This window comes from Cucumis melo, chromosome 2, assembly GCF_025177605.1.
Source record: "Cucumis melo cultivar AY chromosome 2, USDA_Cmelo_AY_1.0, whole genome shotgun sequence".
Taxonomy (NCBI): Eukaryota; Viridiplantae; Streptophyta; class Magnoliopsida; order Cucurbitales; family Cucurbitaceae; genus Cucumis; species Cucumis melo.
The window spans coordinates 13,463,350-13,481,483 of record NC_066858.1 but is presented as its reverse complement, the minus strand read 5'-3'; the positions used below and the strand labels follow the sequence as shown (position 1 = coordinate 13,481,483).

Genomic DNA, 18,134 nt, shown 5'->3' with positions numbered 1-18,134 from the left:
GCTTCCTTTCCTTGAGTTTCATAGTTTTAGATATTATTTTTTAAGCATTTAGAAAGTCATTTGAAACAAGTCCTATACTGAATCACCCGAAAACCGTAGTAAAGAAAAAAGACTGAAAATTGAAATTGAATTAGAGTCTCCTTTGTTGAACTCTTGTACTGAATCACCCGAAAACCGTAGTAAAGAAAAAAGACTGAAAATTGAAATTGAATTAGAGTCTCCTTTGTTGAACTCTTGTGTTAAGATTTAACGTTATAGATAGAACACAATATGATTATCAAGTTAAGTGTGAATAAGAAGACTTGAAAAGAATGTCAACTACTGACATATATTTGCATTCAACAAACTTTATTTTGCAACATTGCTTCAAGTACGAGTAGTGTAGTCATTGGTTAATTTCTCGTTTCGTACTAGATTTAGAGTCGTCGTATCGTTGCAATCTTATCCAGCTAACAAACTCTTGTGTTTGGTAAGATTCCACTTGAGTGAAAATCTATATCTTTTAAAAAGTATCCTAGGGAAATATATTCAAACCACAATCCATCTGTCATTGAAATCATGAAGCCTACTACTTGGAGGGAACCAACTTTTTCAACAAAAGTACATAAGATATATCTCCCCATGACAATATTCAACAGAAACCTATTCATTTGGTTAACTTTTTGATGTCTTTGTTTTGACTTAAGAAGGTTGGTTAACTAATATATATTTAACTAGTTTGACTTGTTGGAATGTCTTAAATCAGCTATTATTTGTCGTTTTAAATCTCTAATAATAAGTTGTTATCTTCTTCTATCAGTGGTTAACTATATATATTGTTAGTGAACCATGTAAATCTCTACGTTGATCTTTTTACTATTTATACAGTTTTTTCACTCTCTTTGATTCTCGATTTTATAACGGTCTTTGTGTTTCAATTAGATGGTAACTCAAGTAATGGTTGTTTCAAAAGTGTTGGCTATTCGCTTTTTAACGACCTACACAGAAAGAAGTACATAATATAATTTGTAGCTAGGTGAGATCACTTCATGAAACAACGGAGCAAACGATTACATGATAACTTGTAAAATAGCCAAAACGTCTATGATACTTCTTTGACATGATCATGTAGATACATTCATTTGTTATATGCCAATTGAATAACTTGAAAAAGGGGTGTTTTTATTTTGTTTTTGAGCATAAGATCTTTGTGGAGATAATGCTAGAAGGTTCTTATTATTATAAGGAACTTTGAAACAAAAGAAACAATTGGTTAAGAAATAGAAGATGATGACTAGTGGACAAATAGATATATCCCAATGAAGCCTTGAAAAGTATGTGCAAATGATATTAAAGCACAATGCTCATCCCACTGATTAATTACAATAAGAAAAAAGCTCACCATTATTGATTATTTGAGGTAGGTAGAGCTGTCATTTTTCTCCATGATAGTAACCTTATGTATATGGCAATTTACTTTAATGTCTTCATCATTTTGATGTAATAATATGACTGATAGCTTGAATTATCATAGCTTAGTTTAAACTTTATAGTTGAGAGTTTTTTTTTTTTTTTTGTTATCATTCCCTTGGCATTGGCCTCAACTTATTGGATTCATTGTTCATCAACTTTTTTTGGATAAACCAAAAAAAAAAAAAAAAAGGATTCAATTAGTTTATTGTAAGTTAGTATAAGATGTGCTATGAAATGTTTTATCATGAAACATGATCGTATGACGTTGTCCACTTTGGACTTATGTTTACATGGTTCTATTTATCTATTTTGATTATCACAGTATTAGTAACAATAGAGAAATTGTTTATATTTTTATAACAAATATCCCTCTTACTTTGAATTGATGTGAAACTATGTTTTTTTTTAGTAACTTTAAGTATACAGTTTATTTGAGCATAGTTTAATTGAATTGAGGGTGTTTGGCTTAAGCAATTGGAGCTAGGAGATACCATTTGTTTGGCCCTAAGTTCTCATTATTATCAAGACTAAAACAATTATTAATTTTGTGTCTTATTCACTTCTTAGACTATGGATTTTATCTACAACTAAACAACTCTTCAAATTTCACAACTTCACTCTTTGCTCTAAAGTTCTTTGATTCTCGTTTTGAGTATATGTATTATTTATAAATTATTTACAATTTAGACTTTAGAGTTCAACAATTCAATATATAAGCTCTCTAATCTAGTGACATCGTTTTTTAATAGTATTGTTCTCTCTTTGTCGTATAGACGTAACTGACACACCGTTAATAAATCGTATCGTATCTATACAATTTTTGTTTGTCGAACTCAAAAAGGAGAATTTATAAAAAAAAAAAAGACTGATATAGAACCAATAAAAGGAGGCCCAAAAAATGAATGGTTAAAAGTTAAAAAAAAAAAAGAAAACAAAAAGGTGAATGAAAGACATGTCCATCTCATAAGTGTTGAAGTTGTTGAACTAACCAAGTAGAGGAATTATCCAATTACGTATAGTAAGCCCATAAAAAAGGAACTCAAATTTTACTCTCCAACTTTATGGTTTAGGGTAATTTCCACTATGGACACGTGTTTGTTATATATTGTTGTGATTTTGCATTTGTATTCTCTTATTAGTATTTTGATTAAATTGGTAACTTCAATTTCATCTACACTCTTACATTCATTTTCATAGACATAATAAAAAATCAAAGTAATAACTCTAAAGAAGTTTCTCCAACATTGATTGAATAATCAATAAATTAATTAAAAGACTCTTTTCATATATAAAAAAGTGAAAAAGAAATCATAAATATTGTAAAATTTTATAGATAATAAAATTGAAATGGATAGATTTTTATTTATTTATATCGGTATTTATTAGTGATATTGATAGGTATCGACGCAATTGAGATTTATTAGTGTCTACCAACTTTTATCGATTCTAAAATTGTTATATTTGTAAATAATTCCAATTTAGAAACAAACTTTTGATTTTTTTCTTGTTTTAATTTTTAGATAGGACGATTTTAGTATAAATCATATATTAACACCTTATTCATTTTCGAAAAACAATTATTTGAGATCTTACTAATTATTGAAAGATTATACGAATGCTTACGCTGACTTAATATAATCTTAATAACTATTAACATGATTTTCAATAATATTATTGATAAACAAAAACAATCAATATTTTATTGAATTAAAAAAAAAAAAGAAATATCTATGTATTCTAGAGTTAAAAAAAGTGATATTTATTGATTTTTAAAATCTTAATCATTTTTATTGACATGTCTATAAAAGAATATTCTTAAATATAACAAAATGAATTAAAATATATATATTGATGCCAAATGTTGGTAAGAAAAAAAGAGCAATTCCACGTGATAATAGTTGAATTTGTAATTTGGTAAGAGAGGACCTACAAAATAGAGAAAATGAATTCAATTTTAATAAGTTGGAAATCTAAAATACCAATGTATTTAGAAGAGATTCGAGTTAGAATTTATTATAATTAATCAACTAGGATTAGGATATAAGTTTTCTTATACAAGCAAGTTGGTATCAAATTTTATATTATTTTATCTTTATTCTATTAAACTAAAATCTACTCTCAACAAATTATAAATATAGCAAATTACTTTCGGGACAACATAATATTTTGCTATATTTATAGCTTTGATTAGAGCTTGGAAAAATAAAAGAGTTGGGTTGAAAAATTATTAGGGATGTGTGTTTGACCAAGTGTAAATGACTTAAAGCTAATAATTGACATTAGGGATACTAATTGGTCAGCGCTTAAACTAAATTAATAATAATTATTAAGGAAAATCAAAGATAATGTCAACCTAAATTCTCAACTCTCTACACAAATATCTAACGGCCTCCTTTTTTGAGTTTTTATCCATTCCATTATTAAAAATATTTCTATTTTTCCTAATACATATTAACACCATAATTCAAACCCATCATTTGATCATTATGATGTAATATTTTTCCATTTTCTCATTCGCATGTAGATAACGCAATTATGACTTTTTATATATATATATATGAATTGAACTATGTTTTAAGTTCACTTTGTAATTGTTATTTAATAATTTAAAATTAAAACAACTTAATAAACCACAAAATTAATAGTTTAAAGAACAATGAAACATAATACCAAAACCATAAGAACATAGAACATTGATAGTTGGATAAAAAAGATTAATTAAAAAAATTTATGCACATGTTTGTACATGTACACGTACATATATATATCCTTTATAAAGAAATGCTTTAAATAAGAATTACAAACCTACATTAAAAGATATCCCCCATAATCCATATACATACATGTTAGCCACCATAAAATCACCATACAAACAAACAAATCCAATAAATTTCCCTCCCCTTTTAAAAGAAAACTACACAAAGTTGAAGTTGAAGTTGATGACACCATATTACAAAACAATGGATCAACAACCTCCATTTCCCTAGAGATTAATCCAGTAACTTCGACAATTTTGCTTTCCTGACAATCTTGTCATCGTCTAGTATAGAGAGATGACAAAGAATGTGAGAGATATTCCTTCAAACGAGTCATTTCTTGAGCCACATCTACCATGGAGGGCCTCATTGATGGACTGAACTGAGTACACATCAACCCCATTTCTATAACCTCCACGATCACTTCACGCCATAGCCGTTTGCAAGGCCTTGGCCCGCCTCGCCTTTCTGCCGCCGCCGTGCAGTATCTATCCATAGCATCATCGACGATGGGGTCCAATTGGTGGGGATATTGGCTTTTGACCCATTCATGTAGTCCTGCTCCTTGCTCGAAAAAATGATCCGTTGGACGTTTCCCTGTTATGAGTTCTAATAGAAGCACCCCGAAACTGAACACGTCTCCTTCTGTTGACGCCTGTTTTCCAAGTCCGTACTCTGCGTTCATATTTGGAGAAGGAATATTAGGTCCGTTTGGATTGAGATATAAAAAGAGCAACTTAAGTATCGTATAGTCACTAAACTTACCAGGAGCTATGTAACCAACAGATCCACAAAGCAAGCCATGAGTTGAACTAAATGAAGTTGAATCATCTTGACCACCACCACCACCACCACCATTATTGTTATTACTGTTATTATGATTATCTTCTCCACCACCACCACCACTCACTAATCTAGCAATTCCAAAATCAGTAACCAAAGCAGTCATATCCTCATCAAGAAGAATATTACTTGGTTTGAGATCACAATGCACCACTCTAACATGTGAATGATGATGCAAATATGCCACTCCTTCAGCCACATCTCTGCAAATACTCACCAATTGAACCAAATCAATTTGGCTTGGATAAAGATGACTTTCCAAGCTTCCATTACCCATCAATGGAAGAACAAGAGCTTTAAAATCTGGCCTACTACAAGTTGTTATGATTTTTATCAAATTCCTATGCCTTGTTCTTTTCAATACTTGACATTCTCTTTTAAAACTCCTTGAGATTTCCCCTGCCGTTCTCGTCGGATTCAATACTTTCACAGCAATTTTTGTGTTGTCTGATAGAATTCCTTTGTACACGTCTCCAAATCTCCCTGACCCAATTAAATTTGAGGAGCTGAATCCATTGGTGGCTTCCACTAATTGTCCATATGAGATTCTTGGGTACTTCATTTCTTCTTCTTCTTCTTCATTTGCTTCTTCTAAATCCCTTCTGTTACAAACTGCAAATCTTTTTCTCATTTTTGACCTTAGTGCTGCTAATGAAATCCCAATCATACAGAACACGAAAGCTGCCGATGAAGACATGAGAATTGATAGAATATGATGTTTGTGTTTCTCTTTGCATTTTGGCAAGCCTTTAATTGATGATGATGATGATCCACATAAACCATTGTTTCCTAAGAAAGATGAGATTGTTAGCCATGAAAATACACCATTGTTTGGGATTTTCCCTGAGAAATTGTTGAAAGAGAGGTTTAGTTTCTTGAGAGTTGGAGATTTTTCAAGGCTTTCTGGTATGATTCCTGTTAAATGGTTCAAAGAAACATCAAGTGATTGAAGATATGGAAGTTGCCCAATTGAAATTGGTAAAGAGCCATCAAATGAATTATCAGATAAGTTGAGATTTTCTAAAGCAATACAGTTTCCAAGTTGAGATGGAATTGAGCCCGAGAGATTGTTGGAAGATAAATCAATTGCAAGAACCATATCCATTTTGCTTAGCTCTAATGGCAATGGCCCATGTAAATGATTCCTCGAAAGATTCAAATACAACTTCAAGCTTCTCAATCCAGCAACTTCACTAGGAAGAACACCAGAAATTTGGTTGTTAGAGAGATCCAAAATCTCCAAGTTTATGCATTTTCCTAAGCTTGATGGGATTGTACCTGAGAGATTATTGGAATAAAGAAGCAATTTTCTCAACTGGGTAAGATTAGCTAAAGCCTCAGGAATTAAACCAGAAAGCTTGTTTCTTGACAAATCAAGAAGACCCAAATGAGGGATTTCACCAAGAGAAGATGGGATTTCACCAGAAAGTGAGTTGTTTGAAAGATAAAACCTTTCTAGATTTCTCAATCTTGAAAGTTCCGAAGGAATAGTTCCATTCAAAAGATTACTTGATAAATTCAAAAGGGTAAGATTTCTAAGATTTGAAATTGAAGGAGGAATTGAACCATAGATAAGATTATCATCTAAATGAAGCTGAGAAAGATTAACATGAAGATCACCAATGATGGAAGGTATTTCCCCACTAAGTTTGTTTCCAGCTAACTCAAGTTCTTGAAGATTTGAAGAATTCACTAAAGAAGCAAAGAAGGGTTGAAGATTTGAATTACCATCATGACTAATGAACTCATTATCAGATAAGTAAAGGTACTGCAACAATGGCATTTTAAGAACAATATCAGAAGGCAATTCTCCATTAAGCTTATTAGAACCCAAATCCAACCATTTCAAATTGGTTGAATTCGAAAGCGCTAAAGGAATTTTCCCAACTAATTTGTTTGACCAAAGTAAAAGACACATCAAATTTTTCAAAGGGCATTCGTTTCTTAAAGGGATTCCACCACCCAATGAATTGTTTGATAAGTCTATATACTTCAACGACAAATTAGAGCCATTGCAAAACAGAGGAATTTCCCCTTGGAGTTTGTTGCTACCAAGATCAAGAAACTTCAAATTCTGAAGAAATCCAATCTCTTTTGGGATACTTCCATTGAGATGATTCCATGATAAACTCAATTGCTGGAGATTAACTAGAAATCCTAACTCCATTGGAATTGAACCTTCAAATGAGTTTCTTGAGAGATCAAGAATGGTTAAAGCAGAGAGATTTGAAAGTGATGGAGAGATTGTTCCCTTAAGGGATTTTTCACTAAGATCAAGCTTTTGAACTTGTTGGGTTGAGTTATTGCATTTGATTCCAGCCCAATTACAGTAATGAATTGTTGAAGATGATTTCCAATCTTTGAGAAAGTTGTGTGGATCAGAAACAATACCATTTCTGAAAGAAAGTAATGCTGCTTTTTCAGAAGCTGCATTAATGGAGGATTGTTCTTCAGCAGAAGCTTTGTTTAGGAGAAAAACTGTTAAAAATAAGGGAAAGAATTTGAAGAACTCCATGATTTGAATATGAAATTTTGAGTTGGAATAGGGAAGAGAGAGAGAGAGAGAGAGAGAGAGAGAGGAAGAGAAGGAGATGATGATGATGATGATGAAACGGGGGAGGATGAACAGGGGATTTAAGAAGAGTAGGGGAAAGGAATGTAAAATGGCTAATAAAATAGTAGAGATTATATTTGACTCTATGATGACTTTTTGTAACGAGTTGAATTTTTTTCATTTTTAGTTCAAATGACATACGTATTATTAATAAATATAAAGGGGTTTGTGTTCTAATTGCATATTTGGAGATTTATCATGTGATTAAACACTTCTTTTTTTTTTTTCTCAAATGTTATAAATTCAACACTAAATAAGATTTCGATAAGATTGTATATAGTTCCATAAAAAGATGAATTGAGTTTCACAAGTTAAAGGTCAATGCAAAAACTAACATTAAATACAAAAGCTACAAAAACATGAGATGGAAGGAAGTCAACAAAACTATAAAGAAACACAAACTCACACAAAACAAAAGGAGACCACAAGTAGCACTATAGGACATCAAAGTACTATACAATACTAGCTAGGCTATGAAATAATGTGTGGAAGTATAACCTCCAAACCATAGAAAATTAGGATGTACGAACTCTTAGCCACTAACCATGAAAAAGAATCTATAACAACAAGACAGTTAAATAACACGATTGTCCTTCCAATCTCTATCACCACATAATATATCTGTAAAGAGAACTCAATAATTTTTATGAGATTTACATCAGAGATATTATATCTATAAATACTCTATCAATACTATATATGAGATTTACTTAAGAAACGATAAATTGTGAGAAAATAAATACAAGTTTAGAAAACTAAAAATCAAATACGTATCTATCAAAAGAACCTAAATAAAATCCATTTGATTAAACTACATGTTTACTCTCTATATGTAAAGGATTGTATGTATCTAGACATGTGCATCAGTGGATTGGAGTTGGCTTTTAGAGCAAACCGCCACTAAACTGAAGGAGTGTATATCGACTGTCATCGAACATGACTATGGTCAGTTTCATGAAGGTTCTAACTAACCCTGACTCCAAAGGAGTATACATCAACCATCAATTTGGTTGGTCGGTCAGTTAGTTTGAATCAATTTAAGTTTAGAAATTTTCCAAACTAACACCGACCAAACATCTTCTTATCTCCGATTGTCTACCTTCGATAAAGTCAGTTTTAATCTCTCGACTTGGTTTTTTGATCAATCATGCTCATCCTATTTGTACAAATCGATGTCTAATAGATAATAATAAGAAAAATGTCATTTTGTTACGGTTTATACATATATTAAATACAATCTTAAAATTTTTAAAAATTAAATGAAAATGTAAATTTAATACAAAAAAGTCAAAATAATTTAACATGAAGAAATGCAAGGTTAATAATTAAATAAAAGATTGAATGTCAAAGTTATACATAGTAAAAATAAAAATAAAAAATAAATTTGCTAAAAGAATAAAAAAAGAAAAAGAAAAAGGAACTGTGCCTAACAGGAGGAAGAGGAAGAGGAAGAGGAAGGGAAGGAGGAGATTTGGTTTGGCGCCGGTGATGTTTGACTTTTACAATGGACGAACGGGCGGTGACCACGTGTACAAATTACACGCCGCGTAGGATAGGGTTTAGCTTATGAATTCAATGTGGTGGCAAACACGTCAGCACAAGTAAAACAAGCCTAACTCTCTCTCTCTCTCTCTCTATATATAAATATATATATTCTAAACAAAAAGCACACGTATTATAAGAAAGAAAATAAAAAAAATGGAGAAATGTGGAATTGTGGGGTTGTGGGATTGGGATGAGATTAGTGGATTCTGTGCTGTTAAGAAATTATAATTTTATTAGGAGAGGATTTGTTTGGCTTTTGGAATGTTTGTCGGCTGCTGATCTCAACTCTGTATAATCATCAAAATATTAATTTTCATACCTTTAATTTATCTTTTTATCTTTTTCCCTTCTTTTAATCTCTTTTTACTGTTTACATTTTTTATTATGAGTTTCTTTTCTTTTTACTAACTTTTGTTTACGAGACTTTATAACTAAACTAATTTTACCTTTGGATCTTTTCTTTTCTTTTCTTTTTTCACTTTTGGAATTAGTTGTTTTACTTTATAACTAACTTAACTACCTTACTATTCTTTTTTTCTTCTTCTTCTTTCAACTCACATTTTTAATGGTTATAATTGGTATGTTTCATACATTTTTTTTATGATTTCTTTTAAAAATAAGTATCTTATATGGTAGTGAATCTCAATTTTGATATTCATTCACTTAATGTTTGTCTCCTTTAATCTAAGAGATCACTTCAATATATTGTTATGTCAAGATGTCCAATATATATATATATTTAAAATTATATGTTATTTCTTCTTTAATTAATTAACCTACTAGAAATAGCAATGAAAGCAAAGAAAAAAGAAGTTGGGATTAATTTCACGTTTTGAAAATTTAGAATTAAAATGAAACAAAGTGTGTTAATGTTTAGAACTAAAATAGCATTTTTTTTTAGATCATAAATACAAATTTTGACCTTAGCCATACAAGTAAAATGCATATAATTATACAGGTAGTATATTAGTACTCTAAATTTGAATTTCATCTTTATTAATTGATGAAAATACTATTTTTGTCTTTGTTTGATTTTAGTTGTGTCTAGTTTTAATCTATACACTTTAAATTTATTTTCTCAAAATTAATTCTTACCAAAATTGATAAATGATAATACTATTTTTCATATAAGAAATTATATTATGTGAATATTAAAAAGTTATTAAAAATACTAATGAATAACATGTTTTTTTTTAATAATAGACTAGTAATATGGACTAAATTTAAGATTATTAAAAGTATGGAGACAGAAAACATTATTCTAACCCTATCTATATCCTAATGAATTGAATTAAATAAGATTGATTGTTTAAGAGGTAATGGGTCAGATAAATAGCAACTAATTAAAAAGAAGAGAATTTAAAAAGAAAATAAAGTAAAAACTCAAAGAGCCTTAAAATTTAAAAAAAAATAAAAGCCATCACTATATAAACTAATGAAAAGAAAGAAGGGGAATAAATATTAATATTATTAACCATGTGGGAAAGAGATGCAATAAAACCAAAATTTTCTGTCCAACAATAGTAATCAGTCTTTATTGTCATCCCAAATTGATCATTGACATTTAGAATTAGAAATGGAAAAGAAAGAGGTTAGTGGTCTAAAAGGGAGAGTTATATATGTAAGTTTAAAATTATTAGGGTTCATACTGGGTTGTTCATCAAATGTAGATTACCTTTTTTGGCTTTTCAAGTGAATTTTATTGGAATCACTTTTCAATAAAAACTAAGATATAATTATAATTAAAGAATAATAATGAGTGTGTGTGTGTGTGTATTGTGTGTTTTCTAGCTTTTTCAAAGCTCCACATATATATATATATAATGTCAACTCAAATTTGCAAGTTGATGTGTGTGCTCATTTGGATAAATATTAAAGTCAATACTTGTTCCCTACACCTCTAGTTCTCATCATCATGTGAAAAGTTCAAGACTATAGTTTTGGTCAATTTTGTGGTGTTTAAGGACTTTTGGGTGAATATATAATTTGAGTTTTTTGTTTTTTTTCTTCTTTTTTTAGAAAAGAAGTGAGGGTTCTATCATGCATGAAGTCGTCGAGTAATTTTTTGTTATAATCTCTGTACATTGATTAATTTTTTTTTTTTTCTGAAGTTGAGGGTTTCATAATCGAAAGTGTGAAAGATTGCATTTGTATTGTTGTGAAACAAAGAAGATATTTGTTGACACAACAATGAGATGAGTTTGTTATGTGATCCACTACAATTCTATATTTAGATTGAATGTTTTTGGCTTGATTTATAATATAAAATCTATTTAGTTCCAAAGATTTTCAGTTTAATCATATTTGAAATTTTATTTTTGTTCCGTATTTGATTACTCACAGTTTTCAATACTTCTATGATTTTCATTGATCTTAACCTTTAAACATAAGCTAAACACGCGATAGGATTGAAATAAAATTATAGAAAATTGTGAAAAGAGATGCAAAGGGAAGTACAAGGATGACAATCATTATTTCAAAAGGTGTACATTTAGGTGGACCAATAAATTTCAACAAAATTTTTAAGAAACTAAGGGCCCGTTTGATAACGTTCCTGTTTCTCGTTTCCTGTTTCTGTTTCTAATTTTTAAGAAACGAATTTGTTTGATAAAGTTTCCTGTTTCTTGTTCTCAAAATAATAAGGAACGTTTCTATTTTATCTAAGAATTTGTGGGAACAAAAAAAACAAGTTTCTCTCGTTTCGTTCCCATCTTTATTTCTTTTTGTTTCTCTTTTCCTCTTCCACTCGTCTTCTCCATTCTCTCCGGCTAGGCATCTCCCTTCTCCGTTTTGTCTTCTCTCCGGCTAGGTTTTCTCTTCGGTTTTGTCTTCTCTCCGGCTAGCTGTTCTCTTCGGTTTTGTCTTCTCTCGTCTAAGAAAAACGACTACAGATTTCTCTAAAAACCGCAACTTTTTGTGCTGGCGAATGCCCTTTACTCCTGCAGGCTTCGGCGTTTAGCAGTATCTATTGGGGTAAATCTTCTGGTATTCTGGGTTGGTTCTTCATTTTAAGTTCTTTAATTATTTTGCTTCCCGCCTTTCAAATTGTGTTTTATTGCCGTTATGGTAGCTAGTAAAGAATAGAGGATCATGATTCTTGGGCTATGTTCTTTAATTTCTGTATGTTTGTTCCTTCTTTATCTATTGGGGATGTTTTTAATGTTTACGAATTCGAGTATTATTGTTTTCAATTCTCTCCTGACATTGTCTTGTTTGATAAAATATTTGCTTATTAATATGCATGGTAGGTGTTTGATATAATGCCGCTTTGAATTGTTTTGCTTTCTGTCTTTGGCTTTCTTTTCAAGTTCAAACTCTTAGCATACTTTCTATCATACCTTTTTGAGAGTTGGGATGAGTTTAGGTATTTGATTTTTTTGTGGGCTTTTCCAAATCCTTGCCCATTGATCTTCGTTTCACTACAAGATGCTAGAGTCCTGCAATTGGATAATCTTCTCCTGTTGTTAGTTATTTTATGGGAAAATTAATGTTTGGACTGCAGATTGCAAGAAATGCTGTCTTTATGGTTTTTCTAAATTTAGTGAACTCGAATGAAACAATTTCTCTTCTCATGCTGAACATGATATATCAAATTCCCATTTCTGATGCTGATTTAGTACAAAAGTTCGAATGCTGTTGAATTAGATTTACCCGAGTTACATGTATTGGTTGCATAGAGATTTAATACTCAGTAAAACTTCAGTCCTGTCTTTGCCCACCAACTGAGATTTGAATTCAATTAGTCATGATTGAAACCAATAGCATACATCCAGCTGCTCTGTTTTCACCTTGGTTTGTTCAGTTCAAAGGAAAATTTTGGTGAAAACAGAAGTTGTTGAAAATGGATAGATCCTCCTGGTATGCTTAACAAGCCAGTATGGAATATGAATGCATCTACTAACTTCATTCTCTGTATAAAATATGAATGTTTAACATATGATATTTAACAGTACAGCTTCCAATTTCATCCAAAGACTTTTCTCTATCACTCCCATTTTTCCATCAACATCGTAATTAAATTGAAGGGAACCTAAAAGTCAAGAAGTTGGGAAGTCTCTTTGTAGTGTTGATATTTGGTCCACATGTATGGTTTTTGTTTTTTAGAAAACTGAAAAACATTACTTATTTGTGATGTATGTAAACATAGTGTTATTGTACAATGATTCCATGGAAATGTTAGAGAAGAGAACTGAATATAGAATTTGATTTCGAGACAAGAATGTTCAGTCTTCTTGACCAATATATCTAATTTGTTACTAATAGAACTTAAGTTATGATTTCTGCCATGACTTAATAATTTCATCATGAATGTTCATGAAACAGTATTTACAAAAATATATAAAAATCTATTAACTTGTCAATCTCAAAGCTTAATTACATAAATATATGTTGTTTAAACTATATATTAATTCTATTATGTTTTCTTTTGCTTTTGCAATTAGCCATGTTTGAACTGAACTGATATATGTTGTTTAAACTATAAACATTCTGTTTGTTTATTTTAATTTTGCCACTAATTTTTGGATTTGTCATTATGTAGAAAGGATGTCACAAAAATCAACTGAACAACTTTGTGTCGATGACGTTGTTGAGATTGATGAATTAAAAGGTGAGGGACCATGGTCAAATAAAAGTGAAACTTTGTTTGTAGACTTAATGGATGAAGAGGTTGCAAAAGGCAATCGACCAACTACAACATTTACAAAGACTAGTTGGAATTATATGAGAAGCCAACTAATTGCTAGTGCAGGATATAATTATTCTCACGATCAATTGAAAAATAAGTTTAACAAATTAAGACAAATGTACAAAGACTTCAAAAAGATATTGAGTGATATGACAGGAAATGGTTGGGATCCATTATTAGGTACCATCAATCTTGAAGAGGAGCAATGGAATGAGCTTTTTAAGGTATAATAGTTGCAGTTTTTTTCAATTGCTAATCATCTTTAGGCGAATAAGAGAGCTAAACAGTTTTCATTTTCTATAGGTGAATAAGAGAGCTAAAAAGTTTAGAAAAAGTGGTTGCCCACATTATGAAAAGCTCGTAAGGATTTTTGGAGATACTACTGCAACAGGTGTAAATGCTTGCCCATCAACAAGACTTATTTCAGATTCTGAAGATGAAAATGAAAATGATGTTGCAAGCAACACAAACGTTGGTGTTGAAGAGAATAATAAAGGAAAAAGCAAAAAACGATTTCGAAGAAAGAAAGACGAATTTGGCAGTTTCTTCTCATCATTCTTAGATGTATATGCGGAGAATGCAAAGAGAAAGAATGACATCCTTGAGAAAAGATCTTTTGGTTGTACATCTAGTCAAGTTGATGAGAGTCAAACATCAAACAAAAAAGATGATCTCCATGAAGAGTTGATGGAATGTTTAGACATTTTAAATACAATGGAGGATGTTGATGGAGAGGCTTATTCCAAAATACTGAAACTCTTGCACGGAGATCTTGCTTGGAGAAAGCTATTTTTGCGCATGCCCGATTCAAGGAAGAGAGATTTCATAAATAGTCTTTAGATGTCACTTAGGGATGTTTTAGGATTATGTCATTTACTTTTTAATATTAGACTTAAACATGGATTTTGTATGTTTGACTTTGAATTGATATGGACTTCAATTGACTTTATGGTTTGTGTTGTTTTTTAACATGGCTACGTTTGATGTATTGAGATGGATTATGTCATAAATAGTCTTTGATTTGTACATTTTTTGTGTTTGATTTAGGGATATACTAGTGAATTGATATGGACTTGATTCAAGATAATCATTCTGATGACGGTTTTGATTCTGACGACGATGATGATGGTATTTGCATCCTTTTTACTTTATTCTACATGAGCTTCAACAGGATACAATATTCAAAACAACCATGTAGAACCTCTGCACTGAGAGGACATGATTATGTGATTGAGTTGTTAAATGGAAACGATAGTAGATGTTTTGATTGTTTTAGAATGAAAAGAATTACATTCATAAGGTTTTGTGAAGATTTAAAATCAAAGACAAATCTGAAATCATCTAGGTATCTTACCGTTCAAGAAAAAGTTGCTATATTCTTATTAATCATATCACATAATGAAAGCAATCGTATAGCAGCAGAAAGATTTCAACATTCGGGTCATACTATTTCTCTAGCTTTTAACAAGGTTTTGAGGAAAGTTTGCAAGCTTGGTGGAGAAATTATTCGTCCACCCAATATGGACACTGTAGCAACGGAGATCGTATCAAATTCAAAATATTACCCTTTCTTTAAGGTAATGCCTTAACGTTTTGATTTATTTTCAGAAATATAATGTTTAGAAATATATTTATGTTTTTTTATTATCCTTTAGGATTGTATTGGTGCTATTGATGGCACTCATGTTGCTGCAAGCATTCCCCAAAATGAACAAATACCGTTTCGTGGAAGAAAAACTAACACAACATGGAATATAATGTGTGTTTGTTCATTTGATATGTTATTCACGTATGTCATGTCTGGTTGGGAAGGATCGGCCAATGATTCTCGTATACTCCAAGAATGTATCAAGAATCCCGAGAATAAATTTCCTATGCCTAAGAGAGGTAAGTAATTATGTGTTTTTCAAAACTTTAATTCCATATTTGAGTTTATGATAATTTTTTATTTGCTTTATTACATGCAGATCAATACTATCTTGTCGACTCAGGATATTCAAATATGCCAGGATTTTTAGCACCATTTCGAGGTCAAAGATATCATTTACGAGATTTTAGAGAAAGGAGACATCGCCCTCGAGGTAGAGAAGAAGTGTTTAATTATCGACATTCTTCACTGCGAAATGTCATCGAACGTTGTTTTGGTGTGCTGAAGGCTCGATTTCCTATTCTTAAGCAAATGCCTCCGTACCCGATCAAGACACAAAAATATATACCGATAGCATGTTGCACAGTTCACAATTATATTAGATTGAATGATCGTGAAGATGATCTTTTCAATGACTTTAGCAATGAATTAATGATCGTTGAAGATACACATAATTTTTCGGCCAATTTGCAGAGGGATATAATTGAATTAGATGTGAGTCGACAGCATTTACGAGAAATGGCCCGAGCGAGAGATGATATTGCAAATCAAATTTGGGCAACATTTGAAGGATAGATACAATTTTATGTTTATGTTATTTCTTTTATTTGTGCACTAGGACTTTTTGTATTAAATGATATAAAGTACTTTTGATAATTTTCATTTTTATGTTTAATGCAGGACATAAATTTTAACTTAATGTTTAATTGAATTACATGTGAATAAAATAAAAATAAATCTTGAAGATGAGCAATCAAACAAAACTATTAAACAATAAATAATAAAAACAGGAAACAAGAAACAGTTACCAAACACATTTTCTGTTTCTGTTTCTTTTTTTAAAGAAACAAGAAACAGAAACAGTTATCAAACATATTCCTGTTTCTTGTTCTAAAGAAAGAAGAAACAGGGAACAAGAAACAGAAAACAGGAAACAGGAAACAGGGAACAGAAATGTTACCAAACGGGCCCTAAATTTCAACAAGTTTGATCTGATTGAATTTTTGGTATGTAATAGAGTTTAAAATAAAACAAAAGAGTTTGAATTTTAGAATTTAAACGTCGGCGTTTTGTTAAATAATTGTGCACCGCAATTGACTTCAAATCTATCATGCACGATCTACCATTTTTCTTTTCTTTTTATTATTTTCTCTTCAAATCATTATATATATATATATATATATATATATATATATATATATATATAAAAGCTTACAAACAAATGTGAACAGCGGAGAGAGCGGGCATGAAGGCAATTTTGTCTGGCAAATCCGAAACCTGCTAAAGCAATGAGAAACAAGACCAGGAAAAGCAGCTTTATACCAAAAATATATTCACAATTTTCTTTACCAACATGTTAACATTAAAACTTCATACAAAAATATTGCATGTCTTAAATTCAATCATACTTCAACTATGGCATCACAGGATCTACCCGTTGAACTTAAAAATGATGGCGAGCTTTAACTTTTGTCAATTAAGTTTATGGATATTATGAGTTAAACAATACATGAAACAATTACTTATTATAACTTTGTTAGCGAAGGTTGAAGGAGAAGTCAATTATGTGAATCAAAACAAAGGTGTATGACTAGTAAATTACTTTGGTAACCATTTTGTTCTTTTGGTAACCAAAGGGACCTATACTTTACTTTAAAAAATTAAAGGGAGGAAAATATGGAGTACAATATTATTTTTTTAGATATATTATCAAAAAAGATTTACAATAATCGAGATAGATGCAAAGAATATAAAAGTATTGTTTTTCTGTTGTCATTTTAAAGCTTGAATGCTCACAATCCCTGCGCTCCAGCTGATGGTGGTTTATGACTAAACATCTTTTTTATCATACAAACATCTTAGTTTGCAACAAGCAGCAGCATTGTAAGGAAACCATGGATTTTCTCAGTAACTAAACAGTCTCTGATGTTTCCTCTACACTACAGACAACAGAAGAAGGAAAAACAAGGCCATTATTAGGGCAACAACAACAATATTCTGTTCTTCTCAATGTTGCTGTGTTTTTCTATTCTTTCTTTCTTCTCAAATCCTATTTACTGGACCAAACGTATTGATCCAGCAGACGTTCTAGCTACAGCTAGCTGAATGTTAGTATTTTTATGATTGTTACAAGCTGTATGCAGTTTGCATTGACATATACACTATTCATTATAGCCTACCATAGCAAAGTGTGTTAAAAAATATGTCACTCATATTCGAAGAGGAACGGCCACTTTAGATGCCTAACATGTCCGTGTTAGAGACTTGGACACTTATGTTTGTTGGACATACATTGGACACTTTAGTGCAACAAATGTCTTAAACATGCATAGAGCACTTGTTTCAATAGACTAAAAACGACATATAAAT

The 18,134-nt window shown here is 30.8% G+C and overlaps 3 protein-coding genes across 3 annotated transcripts; 2 read left to right on the top strand and 1 right to left on the bottom strand.

The window, feature by feature from the left end:
- Positions 1 to 4,318: 4,318 nt before the first annotated feature.
- On the bottom strand, positions 4,319 to 7,566 carry LOC103487335 (putative leucine-rich repeat receptor-like serine/threonine-protein kinase At2g24130). Its single transcript, XM_008445616.2, has 2 exons — positions 4,974 to 7,566; positions 4,319 to 4,883 (listed from the first exon to the last, which is right to left on the bottom strand). The coding sequence occupies exons 1-2, from the start codon at positions 7,564 to 7,566 to the stop codon at positions 4,486 to 4,488; spliced, it is 2,991 nt and encodes a 996-aa protein (XP_008443838.2). The 3' UTR covers positions 4,319 to 4,485.
- A 6,139-nt stretch (positions 7,567 to 13,705) lies between these two features.
- On the top strand, positions 13,706 to 14,846 carry LOC127148221 (L10-interacting MYB domain-containing protein-like). Its single transcript, XM_051081545.1, has 2 exons — positions 13,706 to 14,121; positions 14,201 to 14,846. The coding sequence occupies exons 1-2, from the start codon at positions 13,756 to 13,758 to the stop codon at positions 14,735 to 14,737; spliced, it is 903 nt and encodes a 300-aa protein (XP_050937502.1). The 5' UTR covers positions 13,706 to 13,755; the 3' UTR covers positions 14,738 to 14,846.
- Positions 14,847 to 15,417: 571 nt separating this feature from the next.
- Positions 15,418 to 16,340, top strand: LOC127148288 (uncharacterized). Its single transcript, XM_051081759.1, has 3 exons — positions 15,418 to 15,474; positions 15,553 to 15,784; positions 15,865 to 16,340. The coding sequence occupies exons 1-3, from the start codon at positions 15,418 to 15,420 to the stop codon at positions 16,338 to 16,340; spliced, it is 765 nt and encodes a 254-aa protein (XP_050937716.1).
- Positions 16,341 to 18,134: the final 1,794 nt, after the last annotated feature.